This window comes from Gorilla gorilla, chromosome 12 (genome assembly GCF_029281585.2).
Source record: "Gorilla gorilla gorilla isolate KB3781 chromosome 12, NHGRI_mGorGor1-v2.1_pri, whole genome shotgun sequence".
Lineage (NCBI taxonomy): Eukaryota > Metazoa > Chordata > Mammalia > Primates > Hominidae > Gorilla > Gorilla gorilla.
The window spans coordinates 33,755,594-33,778,325 of NC_073236.2; the positions used below are offsets into that span (position 1 = coordinate 33,755,594).

The window sequence follows — 22,732 nt, forward strand, 5'->3', positions numbered from 1 at the left end:
TCTGAATGTTTGTCTTCCCCAAAATTTATATGCTGAAAGCCAATCACAGATGTGACGGTATTAGGAGGCGGGATTTTTACAGGTAGTTGGTCATGAGAGCGAAGCCCTAATGAATGGGATTAGTGCTTAGTGCTCTTATACAACAGACCCCAGATCTCCTTCACCCCTTCTGCCAAGTGAGGGCACAGAGAAAAAGCATTCATGAACTAGGATGTGTTCCCTAACCACACACAAAACACAACAGCATCTGGATCTTGGACTTTGCTGAACCCACAACTGCGAGAAATCAACTTCTGTTGTTTGAACCAGTCTATGGTATTTTGTTATACTGTTGGTTCCAGAAGAAACAATAGAAAAAAATCAACAACACAAAACACCTTGAGGAGATCAATAAATGTGATAAAGCTCCATTTAGCCAGGCTGCTCAGAATAAAAGAAACAATACAAATTACTAATTTCAGAAATAAAAAATGTGACATAATTATAGATTCTACGGATACTAAAAATATAACAAGATATTATAATTTCTATGTAAGTAAACAGGACAACTTAGATAAAATTAACAAATTCCTTTAAAAATGAAAATTAGCAAATCTCAATCAAGAAGCAATAGATAACATGAACTGCCCTATATCTATAAAAGAAAGTTAAGTTATAGTTAAAAACCTTCCTAAAAGAAAACTCCAGACCCAGCTGGCTATGCTGGTGAATTCTACAAAACATTACTGGAAGAAAATAATACAATTATACATAAACTCTCCCAAAAGAAACAGAAAGAAGGAGTATATCTCAACTCAGTCTGTAATGTTAGCTTTACCCTGAACCAAAACCAGAAAATATTACCAACAAGAAAATTCCCTCATGAGCACGAATGTAAAAATTCAACCAATTTGTGATGCAACGAAGACATCCTCCCATAGTGGAGTGAATAAACTGTGGTTACACAGCCATACAGTGGAATATCACTCTACACATAAAGAAATGAGCAATCAATTCATGAAAATATGTGAAGGAACCTTAAATGCATATTACCAAGTGACATAAGCTAATCTGAAAAGGCTACTTACTGTATGGTTCCAACTATATGATCAGGAAAAGGCAAAACTATGGATAAAGTAAAAGGGTGCCAAAGGGTAAGAGACAGCAGGAAAAGATACATAGGCAGAGCACAGAGGATTTTTAGGGAAGTCAAAATAATTTATATAACATGGATACACATCATTGTACATTTGTCCAAATCCATACATGTACAGTACCAAGAGTGAACCCCAATGCAAATTATGGGCTTGGGGTGATTGTGATGTGTCAATTTAGGCTCATCTATCATAGCAACTACCACTATGGTGAAGGATACTGGTAATGAAGGAGGCTAAACATGTATTGGATTGGGGGTATACAAAAAAATATCTGAACCTCCCTCTCAATTTTGACAGGAACATAAAACTGGTCTAAAAAATAAAAGTCTTTATAATAAATTCTAAATGAGACTTTAGTAAATTGTATCCGACAGTATAATGAAAACGTGATACGTCATAAACAAATGGGGTTTATTCCAGAAATGGAAGGTTGGCTTAACATTGAAACATCATCTTTATTTACCACAAAACAAACTGAAAGAGAAGACCCATAGGATCATCCCAACAGACACAGGCATCTGATAAAATTTACTCCTGATGTTTCAAAGAAGAAACACTCTCAGTAACATAAGAATCCAAGGGAAGTTCTTCAGCATGATAAACAACGCCTATGATGAACCTACAGCTAACGTGCATCATAGTGAAAAACTGAATGCGTTTCCCATAAGATGAGGAAGAACATGGGAATGTCTGCTTTCACTACTTGTTTGTAGCATTGTTCTGAAGATTCTAGTTAATGCAGTCAGGCAAGAAAAAGAAATAAGAGGCATCCAAGTTTAAGAAAAGAAATAAAATTGTCTTTATACACAACCATGACCACAAAATAGGTATGGGTAAACCCAAACCTGTGGGCCAGCTTCTTGTCTGATAAGCTTTTATTGGAACACAGCTGTGTTCATTAATTTATGGATGATCTATGGCTGCTCTCATACTAAAATGGCAGAGTTTATCAGCTGCAAAAGAGACCCTTTTGCCACAAGCCTAAAATATTCACTATCCTTAGTAAGAGGGTAGTTTGAGAAAGAAAGGTTTAACAACCTTTGGTCTATGAAGAAAATCTGATCAAATCTACCAACAATGTGCCAGAACTAATACGTGAGTTTAACAAGATTGAAGGATACAAATTCAATATAGAAAAATTAACTGTATTTCTATATGCTAACAATAAACAATCAAATGAAAATTTTAAAACTATCATTTTCTATAGTTTTATAAAAATGTATATTTGGATTAGCAATGCTCAACCTGCATAAAGAAAGTCAAATACATCTACACTAATTAAACTATCATTTACAACTTCATCAAAAATGAAATACAGATAAATCGGATAAAATATGAAAAGACCTATAAACTAAAAACTACAAAATACTACTGAGAAAATTAAATATTACCTCTATAAAAGCAGACATACACTTTATTGAGGAGTAGATTCGCTATTGTTAAGATGTCAGTTCTCCCCAAATTAATCTATAAATATGACCCAATCCCAACTTAATTTCCAACAAGCGAGCAGTCTTTATTTTATTGATAAGCTGATTCTAAAGTTCATGTGAAAACGCAAAGGATCTTGCACAGTCAAAACAGAACAAAGAACAAAATTGGAGGATTCATTTCAACAATTACTATAAATCAATAGTAACCAAAACAGTGTGCAATAGGTACAGGCTGAGTATCCCTTATTCAAAATGCTTCAGACTAGAAGTTTTTCAGATTTTGGATTTTGGAATATTTGCATATACATGATGAGATATCTTGGGGATAGGACCCAAGTCTAAACACAAAATACATTTGTTTTTCATATTTACCTTGTACACAAAGACTGAAGGTAATTTTAAACAATACTTTTAATAATTTGGGGCATGAAACAATGTTTGTATACATGAGGTCGGATGTAGAATTTTTCCACTGTGGTGTCTATGTTGGCAATCAAAAAGTCTGGGGTTTTAGAGCATTTCAGATTTGGGATATTTAAATTAGCAATGCTCAACCTGTATAAAGAAAGTCAAATTCAGACAATCCCCAACTTAAGGTGGTTTGACTTACTGACTTTACAGTGGGTTTACTGAAGTATTAAATTGCTTTTGACTCAAACACCGGGTTTCCCACAATTTGGGGAGCATCTGCAAATTAATAAAATTCAACAGACAGTCCAGAAATAGATAACACATATGCAACCAGCTTATGACAGACAAAGGCAGGATGGCAATGCAGTGGAGAAAGGATAGCCTTTTCAACATGTGGTGTTGGAACAATTGGCTGTCCATATCCAAAAAGTGAACTTGAATCCATACCTCACCTCACTCCATAGACAAAAGGAAACTCAAAATGGAGCACAGATTTAAATGGAAGATCCAAATCTATAAAATTTCTAGAACAAACAGGAAAAATCTTTGTGACCTTGTACTAGGCAAACATTTTTTACATATGACACAAAATGCCAAATCTGTAATTCAACAATTAAATTGGATTTCATTACGATTAAAATCTTCTGCTCTTCAAAAGATACTACAAAGCAAGTGAAAAGTCAACCCCAAAACTGGCAAAAAATACCCTTGTAAAAAAGTAGCTTAAAAGTAATAGTATCCAAATACATACAGAATTATTAAAACTCAACAAGTAAGAAAACATCAACCTACTTTTTTATATGCAAAAGATGTGAAAAGACAGTTCAACAAAGATGTACAGATGGCAAATAAACACATGGAAAGATGCTCAACATTTTAGTCATTAGGATTGTGTACATTAAACCCATAAGAATATACATAATATACCCATCAGAATAACTAAAATTTAAAAAAATAAATACACCAGTAGTGTGACAACATAGCAACTGGAATGGTCATTTACTGCTGAAGAGAATAGAAAATAGTACAAATATTTTGGAAAACCATTTAGCAGCTTTTAAAAACAGGAATATGAAGGGCCATGAGGAGACGTTAGCGGGTGATGGATATATGTTGACTATCTCGATGATGGTAATAGTTTCACATGTGTATACATCTGTTAAAACTTATCAAATGGTACCTTTTACATGTGTGCACTGTATCACATATCAATTATACCACACTAAAGCTACAGATTGTAGGAGCAAACACCTAAGGCACTGGCTGTGGCACAGAGAAGGGTACGCAATGATGTAGTATAAAGCTCGAGGACTGAGATCCATACCTTATAGCAATAAATGGCAGCTGGGTTTTCAGCAAGCAGGTAACATGATCAGGTGTGATTTTTTACAACTATATAATTATGATTGCAGAACAGGCCATGGTTTTGGAAGGTGGAATAGTAGGAAAGACAGTTAGAGGGTTATCACAGTATTTCAGGTGGGAAGAAATGGTAACATGACCATGGTTAAATGGGTAATGGCATAGAAGAGAAGCAGAGTAAACAAACACATTGGGCGTGCCATTCACACTGAGAAAAGTACAGTGAAATGATCATAGCTCTTTGGCTGAGAAGGTACAAGATACAGTTGCTTTCATTCTATTTTAACATAAGGCATATTTCTGAGATGGACATTCTTGTAACATATCAGTACTCTATGGTACAGTGCTAAGCAATGTGTGCATACATTGCTATAGGATTTTTAAAAAGCCTTATATTTATGCATTGGTCCTACCTTTGCACTTCATTTCATGTTGATCAATGAGTAATATGACATTCTTACAATTACAGCAAAGCGAGTCACCATCCTCTGAGACTGTTTGAGATGACTGAATTATGTCATCAAGGTCATCCCTAGAATGTATTTGGTTTTTCACCTACAAAATAAATAACACTGTTTCAAAATGTCCCCAAAATATTTATAGCATATACTAAATGTACAGAAGTGGGAATTGCCCATCTGTTTATATGAGCACAAATACAGGTACCTGTTCCGTACTTTTTTTTTAAGTAATTTCCTTTATGTTGACTCTAGTTCAGAAGACCATATGGTCTACGGATAAATTAGTTTCCCAGTTCCTATGCTATTTAGAAAACTGACAGAGCGACTTGGGTTAATTAAGGAACAAAGATTAAGAGAATGTCTTCCTGAGTTTGAATTATTTTAATTGCAAAAACAATCTATTTATACATACAATTAGGTATTTAGATTACCCCCATTTTACACAAGAGATTTTCATAAGTAAAAAAATTGAAATGGATCAAATAATTGGTGAAGAGAAAAACCAGAGTAGCAGCAAGTGACCCTCTAAGTCTTTTGGAAGTTGAACTTTCTCCAAAGCCAGGAACTCTACTTTACTTGTAATATGCTTACCTCATTCTTAAATCTTTGCATATATCACTTAATTCCACTTCTAGACATACTGCTGATGTTCTGTCACCGTGTGGTGGAGAATAATGCACATTTTCTAATTCAAGTTTTATGCTTTCATATTTATTTGCACTACAGTTGTCACATAATGGCTTCTGGAACACATTCTGTATTGGTTTTGTACTGTTGTGTTTGTAACAACAGAAACACCATAATCTTTTTTTTTTTTTTAAATCACATGCTTCATTTCTTTGGAACAGGTAAGCCACATACCTAAAAGGCTTTTTGAATCACTAAATTGAGGCATATGTCCGATGTTTAATTTCTAATTAGCGGTGTTTTGGTTTTTTTTGTCATTTGCCTAACAACCTATTTGTCTTCTTTTATTTCAACCATAACTACTTCTGGGTTTCTTGCTTTTGTACTTTCGGTATCATTATAAAAATTTTCCTTGTCTGAGTTATAAACACGTTCAGTATCTGGTTTCTTGTCATTTTCACAGTCTACTTTATTTCTATTTAAATAAAGCTCCGAAGGTGACTGGCAAGCATATTCTGGGGACCCAGAGTATGAATGAGAAAGAAAGGCATTTTTGAGACTGGGTTATTTTTGTTCAGGAAATATCTGGACTACTACAGAGACAGACATGCCAGATGCATCACTTTCCTGACAATCAGGTGAATCATTTGTCAAATTAGAGGGTATTTACTTAAGTTTGTTCTTCCTGTAGAGTTATTATGTAGTTGCTCTTCCTCAATACAAGCAGTTTTGTAATTTTCACAAATTTCACCGAAACTCTGCTTTAACTTATTTGTGATGAATTTTAAAGTTTTTTTTTACCCTAAGTTGTCTTATTTGATCCACATTCTCTCATACTTTTGTGCACAAGTAAGTCCTGCATATATAAAGTGGTCCTTTCTATCACAACGCTTTTTCACTACTAGTTGTTGAGACAATTTTTGCACATGCAAAAGTGGAAGATAAATTTGCTAGTTTTCTTTCTCAGATGTCTTTTCTGTCAGAGTACATGTTTTAAAAATAACTTTATCTTTAAATAATCAAGTGTAAAAAGAACAAAATTAAAAAATAATTAAAGTTTACCTTTTTTCAATAGAAAAAGAGGGAATCCTCCCTAGCTCATTTTATGAGACCAGCATCATCCTGATACCAAAGCTGGGCAGAGACACAACCAAAAAAGAGAATTTTAGACCAATATCCTTGATGAATATTGATGCAAAAATCCTCAATAAAATACTGGCAAACCAAATCCAGCAGCACATCAAAAAGATTATCCACCATGATCAAGTGGGCTTCATCCCTGGGATGCAAGGCTGGTTCAATATATGCAAATCAATAAATGTAATCCAGCTTATAAACAGAACCAAAGACAAAAACCACATGATTTATCTCAATAGATGCAGAAAAGGCCTTTGACAAAATTCAACAACGCTTCATGCTAAAAACTCTCAATAAATTAGGTATTGATGGGACGTATCTCAAAATAATAAGAGCTATCTATGACAAACCCACAGCCAATATCATACTGAATGGGCAAAAACTGGAAGCATTCCCTTTGAAAACTGGCACAAGACAGGGATGCCCTCTCTCACCACTCCTATTCAACATAGTGTTGGAAGTTCTGGCCAGGGCAATTAGGCAGGAGAAGGAAATAAAGGGTATTCAACTAGGAAAAGAGGAAGTCAAATTCTCCCTGTTTGCAGATGACATGATTGTATATCTAGAAAACCCCATTGTCTCAGCCCAAAATCTCCTTAAGATGATAAGCAAATAAAGGGTATTCAACTAGGAAAAGAGGAAGTCAAATTCTCCCTGTTTGCAGATGACATGATTGTATATCTAGAAAACCCCATTGTCTCAGCCCAAAATCTCCTTAAGCTGATAAGCAACTTCAGCAAAGTCTCAGGATACAAAATCAATGTACAAAAATCACGAGCATTCTTATACACCAATAACAGACAAACAGAGAGCCAAATCATGAGTGAACTCCCATTCACAATTGCTTCAAAGAGAATAAAATACCTAGGAATCCAACTTACAAGGGACGTGAAGGACCTCTTCAAGGAGAACTACAAACCACTGCTCAATGAAATAAAAGAGGATACAAACAAATGGAAGAACATTCCATGCTCATGGGTAGGAAGAATCAATATTGTGAAAATGGCCATACTGCCCAAGGTAATTTATAGATTCAATGCCATCCCCATCAAGCTCCCAGTGACTTTCTTCACTGAATTTGGAAAAAACTACTTTAAAGTTCATATGGAACCAAAAAAGAGCCCGCATCGCCAAGTCAATCCTAAGCCAAAAGAACAAAGCTGGAGGCATCACGCTATCTGACTTCAAACTATACTACAAGGCTACATTAACCAAAATAGCATGGTACTGGTACCAAAACAGAGATATAGATCAATGGAACAGAACAGAGCCCTCAGAAATAACGCCACATATCTACAACTATCTGATCTTTGACAAACCTGACAAAAACAAGAAATGGGGAAAGGATTCCCTATTTAATAAATGGTGCTGGGAAAACTGGCTAGCCATATGTAGAAAGCTGAAACTGGATCCCTCCCTTACACCTTATACAAAAATTAATTCAAGATGGATTAAAGACTTAAACATTAGACCTAAAACCATAAAAACCCTAGAAGAAAACCTAGGCATTACCATTCAGGACATAGGCATGGGCAAGGACTTCATGTCTAAAACACCAAAAGCAATGGCAACAAAAGCCAAAATTGACAAATGGGATCTAATTAAACTAAAGAGCTTCTGCACAGCAAAAGAAACTGCCATCAGAGTGAACAGGCAACCTACAAAATGGGAGAAATTTTTCACAACCTACTCATCTGACAAAGGGCTAATATCCAGAATCTACAATGAACTCAAACAAATTTACAAGAAAAAAACAAACAAGACCATCAAAAAGTGGGCAAAGAATATGAACAGACACTTCTCAAAAGAAGACATTTATGCAGCCAAAAAACACTTGAAAAAATGCTCACCATCACTGGCCATCAGAGAAATGCAAATCAAAACCACAATGAGATACCATCTCACACCAGTTAGAATGGCAATCATTAAAAAGTCAGGAAACAACAGGTGCTGGAGAGGATGTGGAGAAATAGCAACACTTTTACACTGTTGGTGGGACTGTAAACTAGTTCAACCATTATGGAAGTCAGTGTGGCAATTCCTCAGGGATCTAGAACTAGAAATACCATTTGACCCTGCCATCCCATTACTGGGTATATACCCAAAGGACTATAAATCATGCTGCTATAAAGACACATGCACATGTATGTTTATTGTGGCACCATTCACAATAGCAAAGACTTGGAACCAACCCAAATGTCCAACAATGATAGACTGGATTAAGAAAATGTGGCACATATACACCATGGAATACTATGCAGCCATAAAAAATGATGAGTTCATGTCCTTTGTAGGGACATGGATGAAATTGGAAATCATCATTCTCAGTAAACTATCGCAAGGACAAAAAACCAAACACTGCATGTTCTCACTCATAGGTGAGAATTGAACAATGAGAACACATGGACACAAGAAGGGGAACATCACACCCTGGGGACTGTTGTGGGGTGGGGGAGGGGGGAGGGATAGCATTAGGAGATATACCTAATGCTAAATGACGAGTTAATGGGTGCAGCGCACCAGCATGGCACGTGTATACATATGTAACTAACCTGCACATTGTGCACATGTACCCTAAAATGTAAAGTATAATAATAATAAAATAAAAAAAGAAAAGCAAATTCTTACATTTTAATGCAAATTACATATTGTAATATGATTGACAGTGTTATATATTTATATAGATATAGGCTTAAGTTCTAAGGTCTACTAATGACAGTGGATTTAATAAATTTAACAATATTTAGAGATTTTCTATATTGAAATACATTAGGCAGTTATTGTTTGTACACTAATACCAAAGGTGCCATTCTGCAAGGTATAAGTCTCTTGATAGCCAGTTGGGTTGATTTTATGACCCATTCTCTCCCTGAACATAGAAACTGAAGTCAGAGATCAAAAGGGAAAATAAATTCTTAACCTTGGTATTAGTGACTGGCAATAAAAAAACTGCAAAGTTTGAACCACTAGCAATAATTACTCCTTTACTCTGAATCCAGTACGGTGGTCATCACTGTTAAATTGTTCATAATTTCTATTGCTTAAAATTGTAATTCAATATTTGATGTTACCTTCTTTATTATAATAGGAAGTTATAAAAATAGAAGTGCAAACAATATCAGGAACTTTTTAACTCAATTCCAAGAGTAAAGATTAGATACAAGTTGCTATAGATTCCAACACTATTTTAAGTTTTACAACTAGTTAAATGTTTTTAAAATGAAATATTAAATTATAATCAACTGATACTAAAAGGCTAATCCAAAGGTAAATTCATTTCAAATATGCTGTATTACCAAAGCTAGGAAAACAAGATTAAACCAGAAATTTGATTTTAAATTTTTACATACCTGTGGCTGGTTATTTTCATATTCTTCAAGCCTCTTTTGCTCTCCCTCTGATGCCATTTCTAAGTCTTGTTCTGCTAAAAAAATTATATATTTAGTTAAAATGAGCTACACCGAACAGTTAGATAAAAGCCATGGTCAGCGGTGGCTCACGCCTGTAATCCCAGCACTTTGGGAGGCCGAGGCGGGTGGATCACGAGGTCAGGAGATCGAGACCATCCTGGCTAACAAGGTGAAACCCCGTCTCTGAGATCACATGGACACACGAAGGGGAATATCACACTCTGGGGACTGTGGTGGGGTGGGGGGAGGGGGGAGGGATAGCATTGGGAGATATACCTAATGCTAGATGACGAGTTAGTGGGTGCAGCGCACCAGCATGGCACATGTATACATATGTAACTAACCTGCACAATGTGCACATGTACCCTAAAACTTAAAGTATAATAATTTAAAAAAAAAATACAAAAAATTAGCTGGGCGTGGTGGCGGGCGCCTGTAGTCCCAGGTGGTCGGGAGGCTGGGGCAGGAGAATGGCGTGAGCCCGGGAGGTGGAGCTTGCACTGAGCTGAAGATCTCACCACTGCACCTCTAGCCTGGGTGGCAGAGCGAGACTGCGTCTCAAAAAAAAAAAAAAAAAAAAAAAAAAAAAGATCTCACCACTGCACCTCCAGCCTGGGCGGCAGAGCGAGACTGTGTCTCAAAAAAAAAAAAAAAAAAAAAAAAAAAGCCATAGTCTTTCTAAAACCAGAAAATAAAAGTGTTTAAACGAAGCTTAATCTTTAGTATAATATGTACTTCTTTAAGAAAGGCTTTTAATCCTCCAAAACTTCAGCAAACCACTTGGGGAGGCACTAGATGTCACCAGGTTCAAGCCATGCAAACGTGGTCAAAGATTCACTCACAAATTCATCCACCCAACATCAATGAACAAAACCATCATAAATAAGACAAAATGTAAAAATCCAATAGAAACAGAAAAAGTAACAGCACACTGTTCTTTACTTCACAATAGTACCTTTATAACAGCACATTGAGCCTGCTGTTCATTATTAATCATTTCCAAAATGACTGCTACTGTTTACACTTTCATCAATGTACAGTCTCTTCTTTATATCTAAAATATTTTCCTCAACTATTCTGACAGATTTCTTTCATAATTTAAGACTCAGACAGCTATGTGAAGACTTCCTTGATTCTGGCTATCTTTCCTCAGATAAATGATTTTATTTAATACAGGTTTTATAACATATGTAGTTAAGGTTTCAAAAGTGAGATTATGTCTCAACTAACTATAACTGAAATAGAAGAGTGTATCTATTCCAATGTAAACATGTTGACTGATAATGAGAAAAATGATCCTTATAAAGAATAGCAAATCATGATCCTGAGAGAGTAAGTGTCAAAGCTGATGGGAGGATGCTATGGCCTATCTTTAATGCAATACTTCAGGTTCAATTACACCATTATACTACAAGCATTTATCATGTCCAACTGTTTTTCCTATTATTTAGGAAGTACAAAGTTGTGAGGACACTTCCAATAAATATACAATTTATTTCTCATCAGAGAAACTGTTTAAAATTAATCAGCTTAGATAGACAGTTGTAGAATAAAAATTAATAAAACTATTCATTTTTTTCATTCCTAGGTAGGCTACTGCTATGTCTACATTGCTTGTATCCTGCAGTTTGGCCCTGTCAAGAACTTTCTGAATCCACTCATGCAAGAAGATATGTAAACCACATCAAAAATAGTGTATAGGCTGGGTGTGGTGGCTCACACCTGTAATCACAGCACTTTGGGAGGCTGAAGTGGGTGGATTACAAGGCCAGGAGGTCGAGACCAGCCTGACTAACATGGTGAAACCCCATCTCTACTCAAAATACAAAAATTAGCCGGGCATGGTGTCATGTGCCTGTAATCCCAGCTACTCGGGGGCTGAGGCAGGAGAATCGCTTTAACCCGGGAGGTGGAGGTTGCAGTGAGCTGAGATTGTGCCATTGCACTCCAGGCTGGGAGACAGAGCGAGACTCTGTCTCAAAAAAAAAAAAAAAAGTGTATAATAAGCTTTCAATATGTAAATAATTGTCAAAAATGAAAAAATTAAATTTCCACAGACTTATTAATAACATTTTACACTTCAAAATCAGTGCAATGTTCACTGATTATTTTGGTTTTGTTATTCAAAGAATGAATGCTATAACTTTTTGTTTCTAAAATTAGTTTGATTTGATATACCATGCTAATCTCTAAGGCACTTTCATGGTACTGTGATCTCATTAAAAAAATAGGTTTCTTAGTAAAATCAGTCAAAGTTTCTTAGTTCAAATAAATTTCATTTGATTAACTAATATCAACACTTCTATATAGCTCTTATAAATTATTCCCACCACAAATAAAGAGGAAAGCCTCTTAATTTAGCAGTAGTACCTTACATGTATAATTTCTGTTTCCTAAATTTGTGTTCCTTTCCCTCTGGCTAGAAACATGCTCAGAAATGGTAGCACAATGACACTGTTATGTTTCAAACTGCTATCAGATGGCAAACAGGTATATGGAAAGGAGCTCGACATCACTGATCATCACAGAAATGCAAATCAAAGCTACAATGAGGTATCGTCTCACCTCAGTTAAAATGGCTTTTATCCAAATGGCAGGCATTAAGAAATGCTGGTGAGGATGTGGAGAAAGTAGAACCCTCATACACCACTGGTGGCATTGTGAATTAGTACAGTCACTATGGAGAACAGTATAGAGTCCTCAAAAAATTAAAAATACAGCTACCCACATGATCCAGCAATCCCATTGCTAGGTAACTACTCAAAAGCAAGAAAACCAGTATTATAAAAGAGAAATCTGTCCTGACATGTTTATTGCAGCACTTTTCACAATAGCCATAATTTGGAATCAACCTAAATGTACATCAACAGAAAAATGGGTTCAAAAAATGTGATACATATACGGCTCAGCCATATGAAAGAATAAGATCCTCTCATTCGCAATGACATGGATGGAACAAGAGGACATTATGTCAAGTAAAATAATCCAGGCAAAGAAAGGAAGGCTTCACATGTTGTCAGTCCTTTGTGGGTGTGAGAAATTTAAAAAATAGAGTTCATGGAGATGAAGAGAAAAATCACCATTACCACAGTCTAGGAAGGGTGTGGGGGTGGTAGGAAATGAGGATGCTTAATAAGTACAAACTATAGTTAGAAACAATGAATAAAATTTAGCATTTTATAGCACAAAAACATGACTACAGTCAGCAATAACTTGTTGTACATTTTAGCATTACTGAGGAAGTGCAAATTAAAAGACAGCACAAAGAAATGGTTAATGCTTGAGATGATGGATAACCCATTAACCATGATGTCATTATTACACATTGTATGCCTGTATCAAACTATCTCATTTACTCCATAAACATAAACACCTACAATTTACTCATTAAAATTAAAAAAAAAAAAGTAACACACACACACACAGTGTGCTAATCAGAACATCCGATTGGCTTAATATAATAAGTGTAACAAAATTGACCAGAACCAATAAAAGTTAAAACAAAACAAATATGTTACAAAATAAAACATTTCATTAGCTAAAAGCCATAATTTGAATTGACTTTTAAAGCAAAACAAATATTTTACAGTATCAAAATTGATCTCTTTAATTCGCTAAAAACTATTGAAATTCCAAATTGGAAACTTCAGAGTATCAAAATGTAAAAGTAGAAACATCTGAATAAAACTTTATATTTTTAGGCCAGGCATGGTGGTTCACACCTGTAATCCCAGCACTTTGGGAGGGCGAGGCGGGAGGATCACCTGAGGTCGAGAGCTCAAGACCAGCCTGACCAACATGGAGAAAGCCTGTCTCTACTAAAAATACAAAATTAGCCGGGCATGGTGGGGCATAGCTGTAATCCCAGCTACTCGGGAGGCTGAGGCAGGAGAATTGCTTGAACCAGGAAGGTGGAGGTTGTGGTGAGCTACAATTGAGCCATTGCACTCCAGCCTGGGCAACAAGAGCAAAGCTCTGTCTCAAAAAAAAAAAAAAAAAAACAAAAAAAAAAACCTTATGTTTTAAAAATATATTTTCCTTATGCATGTAAATCTCATTTTTGAAAATGATAACAGCTGCATTATTTAGATGAAATCCTGAAATAAAATATAAAAAGTGAAATAATTGAGAATAGAAAGACTATGAGCATTACAAACAGATTAATGTACTTCTTTCCAGAGTTAAATCTACAATGCAAAGTTTACCTGGTGTGGATGTTTGTACATCCTTCATTTTGGTGGCTGTATTCAGAACAGAATCTTTATTTTCAATTGTAGCCTGAATGGGTTTTAAAACAAAGTGATTAGCACATGATGTATATTGGTATAGGTTATGCAGTTAATAATTAAAAATATAAATGTAAGAGTAATTACCTTCAAGGTGGGCAGATTCTCAGGATACTCTAACAAGCAAGAGAAATATATAATCAATCATATGTAAATATGGTAAGGCCAACCATACATTCATGGAGTGTTAGCATCAAACTGAATACTCTTGCCTGTATTAGTGTAGGGTTTCGTGTTTTTCTAGTTTGTTTCTTTGGGACAGTAACATGATAGAAATGCAATGAAGAAAATAGGAATACAAGCTTCAAAAACATACAGTTACAAGTTAAAAAGTGAGATTATGCACCACATCTATTGCTAAAAAAAAGTGTTAATATCAATGTGGATATACTGATTAACAAGGAGAAATGTGATCTAAAATCAGAGGAGCAAGTCATAACCCTAGAAATAAGTGTAAAAGCTGGTGCTAACTGCGACTGCATGACTTTCATACAAGACATCAGAAGGCTTTATGCCATTATAACATAAACATTCATCATGCTCTTTAGCTTGTCTGATAACCGAGAAGGTACACAATTACAATGACACTTCAGTTGAGTGTACACTTCACGTCTCTTCACTGTAAGTGTCCTGAATTGATCTGCTTGGATATATGTTTGGTGAATCCTAGTAGTTAATATTAATTATTTATCATGCCCATGTGGTGTAATAATCTGCCTACATTTCTTATATCCTCTAGTTTAGCCTTCAGAAAGTTTCTTCATCCACTAATGGCAAGAAGGTATAATATATAAACCCCATCAAAAAGTATAATAAATTATACATATTTATACAAAATGGAATTGCTCCAGGCATTAGATATTAATAAACTTATACATTTGGAAATCAGTCCAATATTCATTGAAAATAACCACTTTAGGATTCAATTAATGCATTCAACATTATTTTTGTCTGTAAAATTAGTCTGCTCTGGAATATCACTTTACTATAAAGAATTTTCATTAAATAGCTATTTTAACAAGACAGCCAGCACTTTGGAAAAAAACTAAATATTCATATTAAACATTTGTGTCTTTGGGACAGGAACATGAGGAAATACACTGAAGAAAATAGGAATACACGCTTCCAGAAAATATACGGTCAGAAATTACAAAGAGGTATTATGCATCATGAGTGTATTACTGAAATAAAAAGTGTCAATATCAATGTGGATATGCCGAATGATGAAAAGAAATGTGATCTAAAATCAGAGGAGCAACTCATACACCCAGGAATCAATGTCAAAGAAGGTACTAAATGCTACTGCATGTTTTTCATGCAAGACATCAGAAGGATTTATACCGTTGTACTGCAAGTATTCATCATGCTCTTTAACTTGCCTGGTAATTGAGCAGGTACACAATGACAATGACACTTTAGTAGAATGTACACTTCACAAGTCCTCAGTGGAAGTGTCGCAGCTTCATCAGCTTGGATATAGGTTTGGATAATCCTGTATACAATATTCTTTATTTTTCAAACCCATGTGGTGTAATAATGTGCCTACATTTGTTGTGTCCTCTAGTTTAGGCTACAGAAATGTTCTTCATCCACTCATGGCAACAAAGTATAATATATAAACCATATCAAAAAGTATAATAAACGATCAAATTTGACATACTTATACAAAATAAAGTTGCTACAAGCATTAGATATGAATAACCTTTTACATTTGGAAATTACTCCAATATTCACTGAAAATAACAATTTTAAAAGTGAATGAATTCAAATTAATTTTGTTTCTAAAATAGTCTGGTTTGAAGTATCATGTTACTCTCTAAAGCATTTTCATTAAATTGCTATTTTATCCAAAGTTAGCTAATTGAAAAGCAAAGCCAATATATGCATATTCATGTTTATTTCACTTGAATAACTAATATCAACAAAACATATATCTCTGACGCCCAAGAGTAACAAAGAGGAGTAATGAGTCACTGTGGTTTATCCCAATTCTAGGAGTCCTTCCTGCTTCCACTGGTTCCTAAAGCAGCCAAAATCAAATCTTCTTTTAGGAAAATGTTCAAATATGCATCTGAACTCACGTTTCCTCAGAAGAAACAACAAAATTACCTAAATAACTTCTTATTTTCCCTCCTTTCTGCCTGACAATCCCTCTTCCTTGAGGAAAGTAATTGCTACATCAGTGGTCTCGTTAGTTCTCGTTCTACAGTGTTTATGGGTTATTATGATCACTTTTCCATCTGTTTTTAAGAACACGATGTGATGTCTGCAAAATCTATACTTCATCTCTATCTCCTACCACCCTTGGTGAAAACATGCTGTAGAATTAAAGCAAAATTATGCTGTCCCCTGAGCCCCTTATGTCTTGACATGCTCTCCAATGTTTCTTCTTCCCAATTTCAATGTGGGGAAGTCTACAATCTTACTTCGAAGATCACGTCCAAGACCAGCAGCATCAGCGTCACCCGAGAACTTATTACAAATGAAGAGTCTCAGGTTTGCAGAATCGGAGTGTGCAGCTGCGACGAGCCCCCCGCTGATTTATTTGGGGAAGAGAAGTTCTTTTCTATCTGGACTGAACATGACATTAAATGTGTTTTGCAAAATTACCTGTCCCAGATTTTTCTCCATCCTTTATTTCTCTGGCTATATTCGAAACAGAATCTTTCTCATCACCTGTAGCCTGAATGGAATTTGAAACAAAATAATAAATAAATAAAGTATGTTTCATAGACTATACAATTACTAGTTCACAATATAAATAAGAGTTTAATTACCTTCAAGGCTGGTTGTCTCTGAGAAGACACTGAAAAGCAAAAGGGATACATAATCACTCACATGTACGTATGATAAAGTTATTCATACATTCATGCAGTGTTAGCATCAAGCTGCATTATTCTTCTGCCTGTATTAGGGTAGGATTTGATGTTTCCTACTTTGTGTCTGGGGATTGGAACATGACAGGAATACACTGAAAAAAAGTAATACAGCCTTCATGAAAAATATACTTACAATTTCAAGCATGGTATGATTTGTCATATGTCTAAAACTAAAATAAAACCCTGTCAATATCAACGTGGATATGCTGAGTGATGAGGACAAATGTGATCTAAAATCAGAGGATCAACTCATACACTTGAGAATCAATGTCAAAGCAGGTGGTACTTGATCCCACAGGTCTTTCATGCAAGAAATCAGAACGATTTACACCATTATACTACAGACATTCATCATGCTCTCTAACTTGCCCGATAACAGAGAAAGTACATAATTACGATGACACTTCAGTGAATGTACACTTCACGTCTCTTCAGTGGAAGTGTCCTAAATTGATCACCTTGGATATCTGTTTGCTGAAACCGAGTAGATAATATTTATTATTCCTCACACCCACGTGGTGTAATAATTTGCCTAAGTTTCTTGTATCCACTCGTTTAGCTTTCCAAAAGTTTCTTCATCCATTCATGGCACCAAAGGATAATATATTATCCTCAATAAAAATATCATCAATTATCAATTTTGACATACTTCTACAAAGTAAAAATGCTACAAGCATTAGATATTAATACGTTTTACATTCAGAAATTACTCCAATATTCATTGAAAATGACCACTTTAGGAGTTAATTAGAATTCCACATACTTCCTGTTTCTAAAATAGTCTTGTTGGGAGTATCATGCTATTCTCTAAAGAAGTTTCATCCAATAGCTATTTTACCAAAGAGTTAGCTCCTTGAACAACGAAGACAATGTATTCATATTCAAGTTTATCTCACTTTTATAACTAAAATCAAGAAAACATGTATCTCTGATACCTAATGGTAGCAAAGAGGAGTAACGAGTCAGTGTGCTTTATCCCAATTCTAGCATTGTTTCCTGCTTCCAGTAGTTCTTGGAGAAGCCAAAATTTAATGTTCTTTTATGCAAATATTCCAAATTTATCTGAAGTGAGTTCCCTCAGGTTTCCTCAACAGAAACCCCAAAATTACATAAATAACTTCTTCTTTTCTCTCCTTCCTGCCTCACAATCCCTCTTCCTTGCGGAAAATAATTGCTACTTCAGTGATCTTGTTTGTTCTCATTCTACACTGTTTTTGAGGTATTAGGATCACTTTTCCCTCGGTTTATAACAATATGATCTGACGGCTAATATTATCTATTACTTCATCTCTTTCTCCTTCCCCTCTTGATGGAAACTTGCTGTAGAATTAAAGCAAAATGATGCTGTCCCCTGAGGCTGTTATGTGCTGAACCACTCTCCTATGGTTCTTCTTCCTAATTTCAATGTAGGGAAGTCTACAGTCTTACTACTCAGATCATGGTCAAGGACCAGCAACATCAGGGTCACCCGAGAACTTATTACAAATGAAGAATCTCGGGCATGCTGAATCCAAACATAAAGCTTCAATGAACCCCCTGCTGATTTATTTGGGGAAGTGAATTTCTCTTCTATTTGATTGAACATTACATTAAAGGTGTATTCCAAAATACCTGTCCCAGGTATTTGTCCATCCTTTATTTCTGTGGCTATATTCGAAACAGAATCTTTCTTGACACTTGTAGCCTGAATGGGATTTGAAACAAAATAATCAATACATAAAGTATATATTCATAGACTATACAGTTAATAGCTCAAAATATATATGAGTGTTTAATTACCTTCCAGGCCGGTTGTTTCTGAGAAGACACTGAAAAGCAAAACAGATACATAATCACTCATATGTGCATATGATAAAGTTATTCAAACATTCATGCAGTGTTAGCATCAAGCTGCATCTGTCTGCAGTTATTAGTGTAGGCTTTGATGCTTTATACTTTGTGTTTTGGGATGGGAACATGACAGAATACACTGAAGAAAACAGGAATACAGGTTTCAAGAAATATACACCTAGCATTTCAAACGTAGTATGATTTGTCATATGACTAAAACTAAAATAAAAGTGTCAATTTCAATAAGGATATGCCGAGTGATGAGGACAAATGTGGTCTAAAATCACAGAAGCAACTAATCACCTGGGAATCAATGTCAAAGCAGGTGGTACATGCACCCGCATGACTTTCATGCAAGATATCCGAATGATTAAACCATTATACTGCAAACATTCAACATGCTCTTTAACTTGCCCAATAACTGAGAAGGTACACAATTACAATGACACTTCAGTTGAACTTACACTTCACACCTCTTAAGTGGAAGGGACCTAAATTGATCAACGTGGATATATGTTTCCTGAATCCAAGTAAATAATTCATTATTTCTCACACACATGTGCTGTAATAATTTGCCTAAGCTTCTTGAGTTCTCTAGTTTAGCCTTTTGAACATTTCTTCATCCACTCATGGCAACAAAGTATAATATATAACCTCAATAAAAAGCATCATCAATTATCAATTTTGACATAATTCTACTAAATAAAACTGCTACAAGTATTGGATATTAATAAGCTTTTACACTGGGAAATCACTCCAATATTCATTGAAAATTACCATTTTAGGAGTCAGTTGTTGAATTCAACATTATTTTTGTTTCTAAAATAGTCTTGTTAGGACTATCATGCTATTCTCTAAAGAATATTCATTAAATACCTATTTTATCCAAGAGTCAGCTCTTTGATCAATGAAGCCAATGTATTCATATTCAAGTTTATCTAATTTCTATAACTAAAATCAACAAAACGTGTAAGTCTGATACCTAACAGTAACAAAGAAGAGTAATTAGTAAATGAAGTTTATCCCAATTCTAGCATTATCTCCTGCACCCAGTAGTTCCAGCAGCTGCCAAAATCAAATCTTCTTTATGCAAATATGCTAAATGCCTCTGAAGTGAGTTCACTCAGGTTTCCTCAGCAGAAACCCCAAAATTACATAAATAACTTCTTTTCCCTCCTTCCTGCCTCACAATCCCTCTTCCTTGGGAAAAATCATTGCTATATCAGTGGTCTCCTTAGTTCTCATTCTACAGTGTCTACAGGTTATTAGGATCACTATTCTATCTTTTTTACAGCAGTATGATGTGACGTCTATAAAATCTATACTTCATGCCTTTCTCCTTCTACCCTTATTGAAAACATGCTGTATAATTAAAGCAAAATTATGCTGTTCCCCTGAGACCCTTATGTCTTGAACTGCTCTCCATATTTCTTCTTCCCAATTTCAATGTGGGGAAGTCTATAATCTTACTACAAAGATCATGTCCAAGACCAGCAGCATCAGCGTCACCCAAGAACTTATTAAAAATGAAGAATCTCAGGCCTGCTGAATCAGAATGTGCAGTTTTGATGAGCCCCGCACTGATTTGTTTGGGGAAGAGAAGTACTTTTCTATCTGGACTGAACATGACGTTAAATGTGTTTTGTGAAATTACCTGTTCCAGATTGTTGTCCATCCTTTATTTCTGTGGGTATATCCGAAACAGAATCTTTCTTGACACTTGTAGCCTGAATGGAATTTGAAACAAAATAATCAATACATAAACTATGTTTCATAGACCACACAGTTAATAGTTCACAATATAAATGAGAGTTTAATTACCTTCAAGGCTGGTTGTTTCTGAGAAGACACTGAAAAGCAAAAGGGATACATAATCACTCATATGTAAATATGATAAAGTTATCCATACATTCCTGCACTGTTGGCATCAAGATATACCTTCCTGCCTGTATTAGTATAGGATTTGGTGTTTTCTACTTTGTGACTGGGGACTGGAATATGACAGAAATACACTGAAAAAGGTGAATACAGGCTTCACAAAATATACTTACAATTTCAAACATGGCATGATTTGTCATATGTCCAAAACTAAAATAAAACCGTGTCAATATCAACGTGGATATGCCAAGTGATGAGGACAAATGTGATCTAAAATCAGAGGAGCAACTCATACACTTGAGAATCAATGTCAAAGCAGGTTCTACATGATGCCACATGTCTTCCATGCAAGAAATCAAAAGGATTTACACCATTATAGTACAAACATTCATCATGCTCTTTAACCTGCCCAATAACTGAGAAGGCACACAATTACAATGATATTTCAGTTGAACTACACTTCACGTCTCTTCAGTGGAAGTGTCCTAAATTGATCAGCTTGGATTATGTTTGCTGAAACCTAGTAGATAATATTCATTATTTCTCACACCCCTGTGGTGTAATAATTTGTCTAAGTTTCTTGTATCCACTCGTTTAGCCTTCTGAAAGTTTCTTCATCCACTCATGGCACCAAAGGATAATATATTAGCCTCAATAAAAGTATAATCATTTACCAATGTTGACATACTTCTACAAAGTAAACTGCTACAAGCATTAGATGTTAATAAGTTTTACATTCAGAAATCAATCAAATATTCATTGAAAGGACCACTTTAGGAGTTAATTAGAATTCAACATAATTTTTGTTTCTAAAAAGTCTTCTTTGGAGTATCATGCTATTCTCTAAAGAAGTTTCATTCAATAGCTATTTTATCCAAGACTTAGCTCCTTGAACTTTGAAGCCAATGTATTCATATTCATTTATCTCAGTTTTATAACTGAAATCAACAAAACATGTATCTCTGATGCCTAATAGTAAATTACTCCTAAAGAGGAGTAATGAGTCACTGTGGTTTATCCCAATTCTAGCATAGTTTCCTGCTTCCAGTAGTTCCTGGAGCAGCCAAAATCAAATCTTCTTTTATGCAAATGTTCCAAATGTATTGAAGTGAGTTCACTGAGGTTTCCTCAGCAGAAATCCCAAATTACATAAATAACTTCTTCTTTTCCCTCCTTCCTGACTCACAATCCCTATTCGTTGAGGAAAATAATTGCTACATCACTGGTCTTGTTACTTCTCATTCTACAGTGTTTTTGTGGTATTAGGACCACTTTTCCCTCTGTTTATCACAATACAATCTGATGCCTCTAATATCTATTACTTCATCTCTTTCTCTTTCCCCTCTTGATGGAAACATGCTGTAGAATTAAAGCAAAATGATGCTGTCCCCTGAGCCTGTTATGTGTTGAATTGCCGTCAGATGGTTCTTTTTCCCAATTTCAAAGTACAGACATCTAAAATCTTAGTACTTTCAGCATGGCCAAGGACCACAGCATCAGGGTCACCCGAGAACTTATTACAAATGAATAATCTCAGGAATACTGAATCAGAACATGAAGATTTGACGAACCCCCCGCTGCTGTATTTGGTGAAGAGAAGTTCTCCTCTATCTTGAACGAACATCATATTAAATGTGTTTGCAAAATTACCTGTCCCAGATATTTGTTCATCCTTTGTTTCTGTGGCTATATTTGGAATAGAATCTTCCTTGTCACTTGTAGCCTGAATGGAATTTGAAACAGAACAGTCAATAAATAAAGTATATTTCATAGACTATACAGTTAATAGTTCAAAATATAAAAGAGAGTTTCATTACCTTCAAGGCTGGTTTTTTCCGAGAAGACACTGAAAAGTAAAAGGGATACATAATCACTCACATGT

General features: G+C 35.2%; 1 protein-coding gene across 1 annotated transcript in view; it reads right to left on the reverse strand.

The window, feature by feature from the left end:
• ANKRD36C (ankyrin repeat domain 36C) overlaps window positions 1-22,732 on the reverse strand; it is a 173,737-nt gene that overhangs the window by 55,880 nt on the left and 95,125 nt on the right. The window contains exons 60-71 of the mRNA XM_063695529.1: window positions 22,668-22,696; window positions 22,501-22,573; window positions 20,794-20,822; window positions 20,627-20,699; window positions 18,922-18,950; window positions 18,754-18,826; window positions 17,041-17,069; window positions 16,874-16,946; window positions 14,351-14,379; window positions 14,183-14,255; window positions 9,918-9,991; window positions 4,756-4,897 (exon numbers count right to left, since the gene is read on the reverse strand). Of these exons, the coding sequence (XP_063551599.1) occupies window positions 4,756-4,897; window positions 9,918-9,991; window positions 14,183-14,255; window positions 14,351-14,379; window positions 16,874-16,946; window positions 17,041-17,069; window positions 18,754-18,826; window positions 18,922-18,950; window positions 20,627-20,699; window positions 20,794-20,822; window positions 22,501-22,573; window positions 22,668-22,696 (726 nt within the window). The remainder of the gene's footprint in view (window positions 1-4,755; window positions 4,898-9,917; window positions 9,992-14,182; window positions 14,256-14,350; window positions 14,380-16,873; window positions 16,947-17,040; window positions 17,070-18,753; window positions 18,827-18,921; window positions 18,951-20,626; window positions 20,700-20,793; window positions 20,823-22,500; window positions 22,574-22,667; window positions 22,697-22,732) is intronic.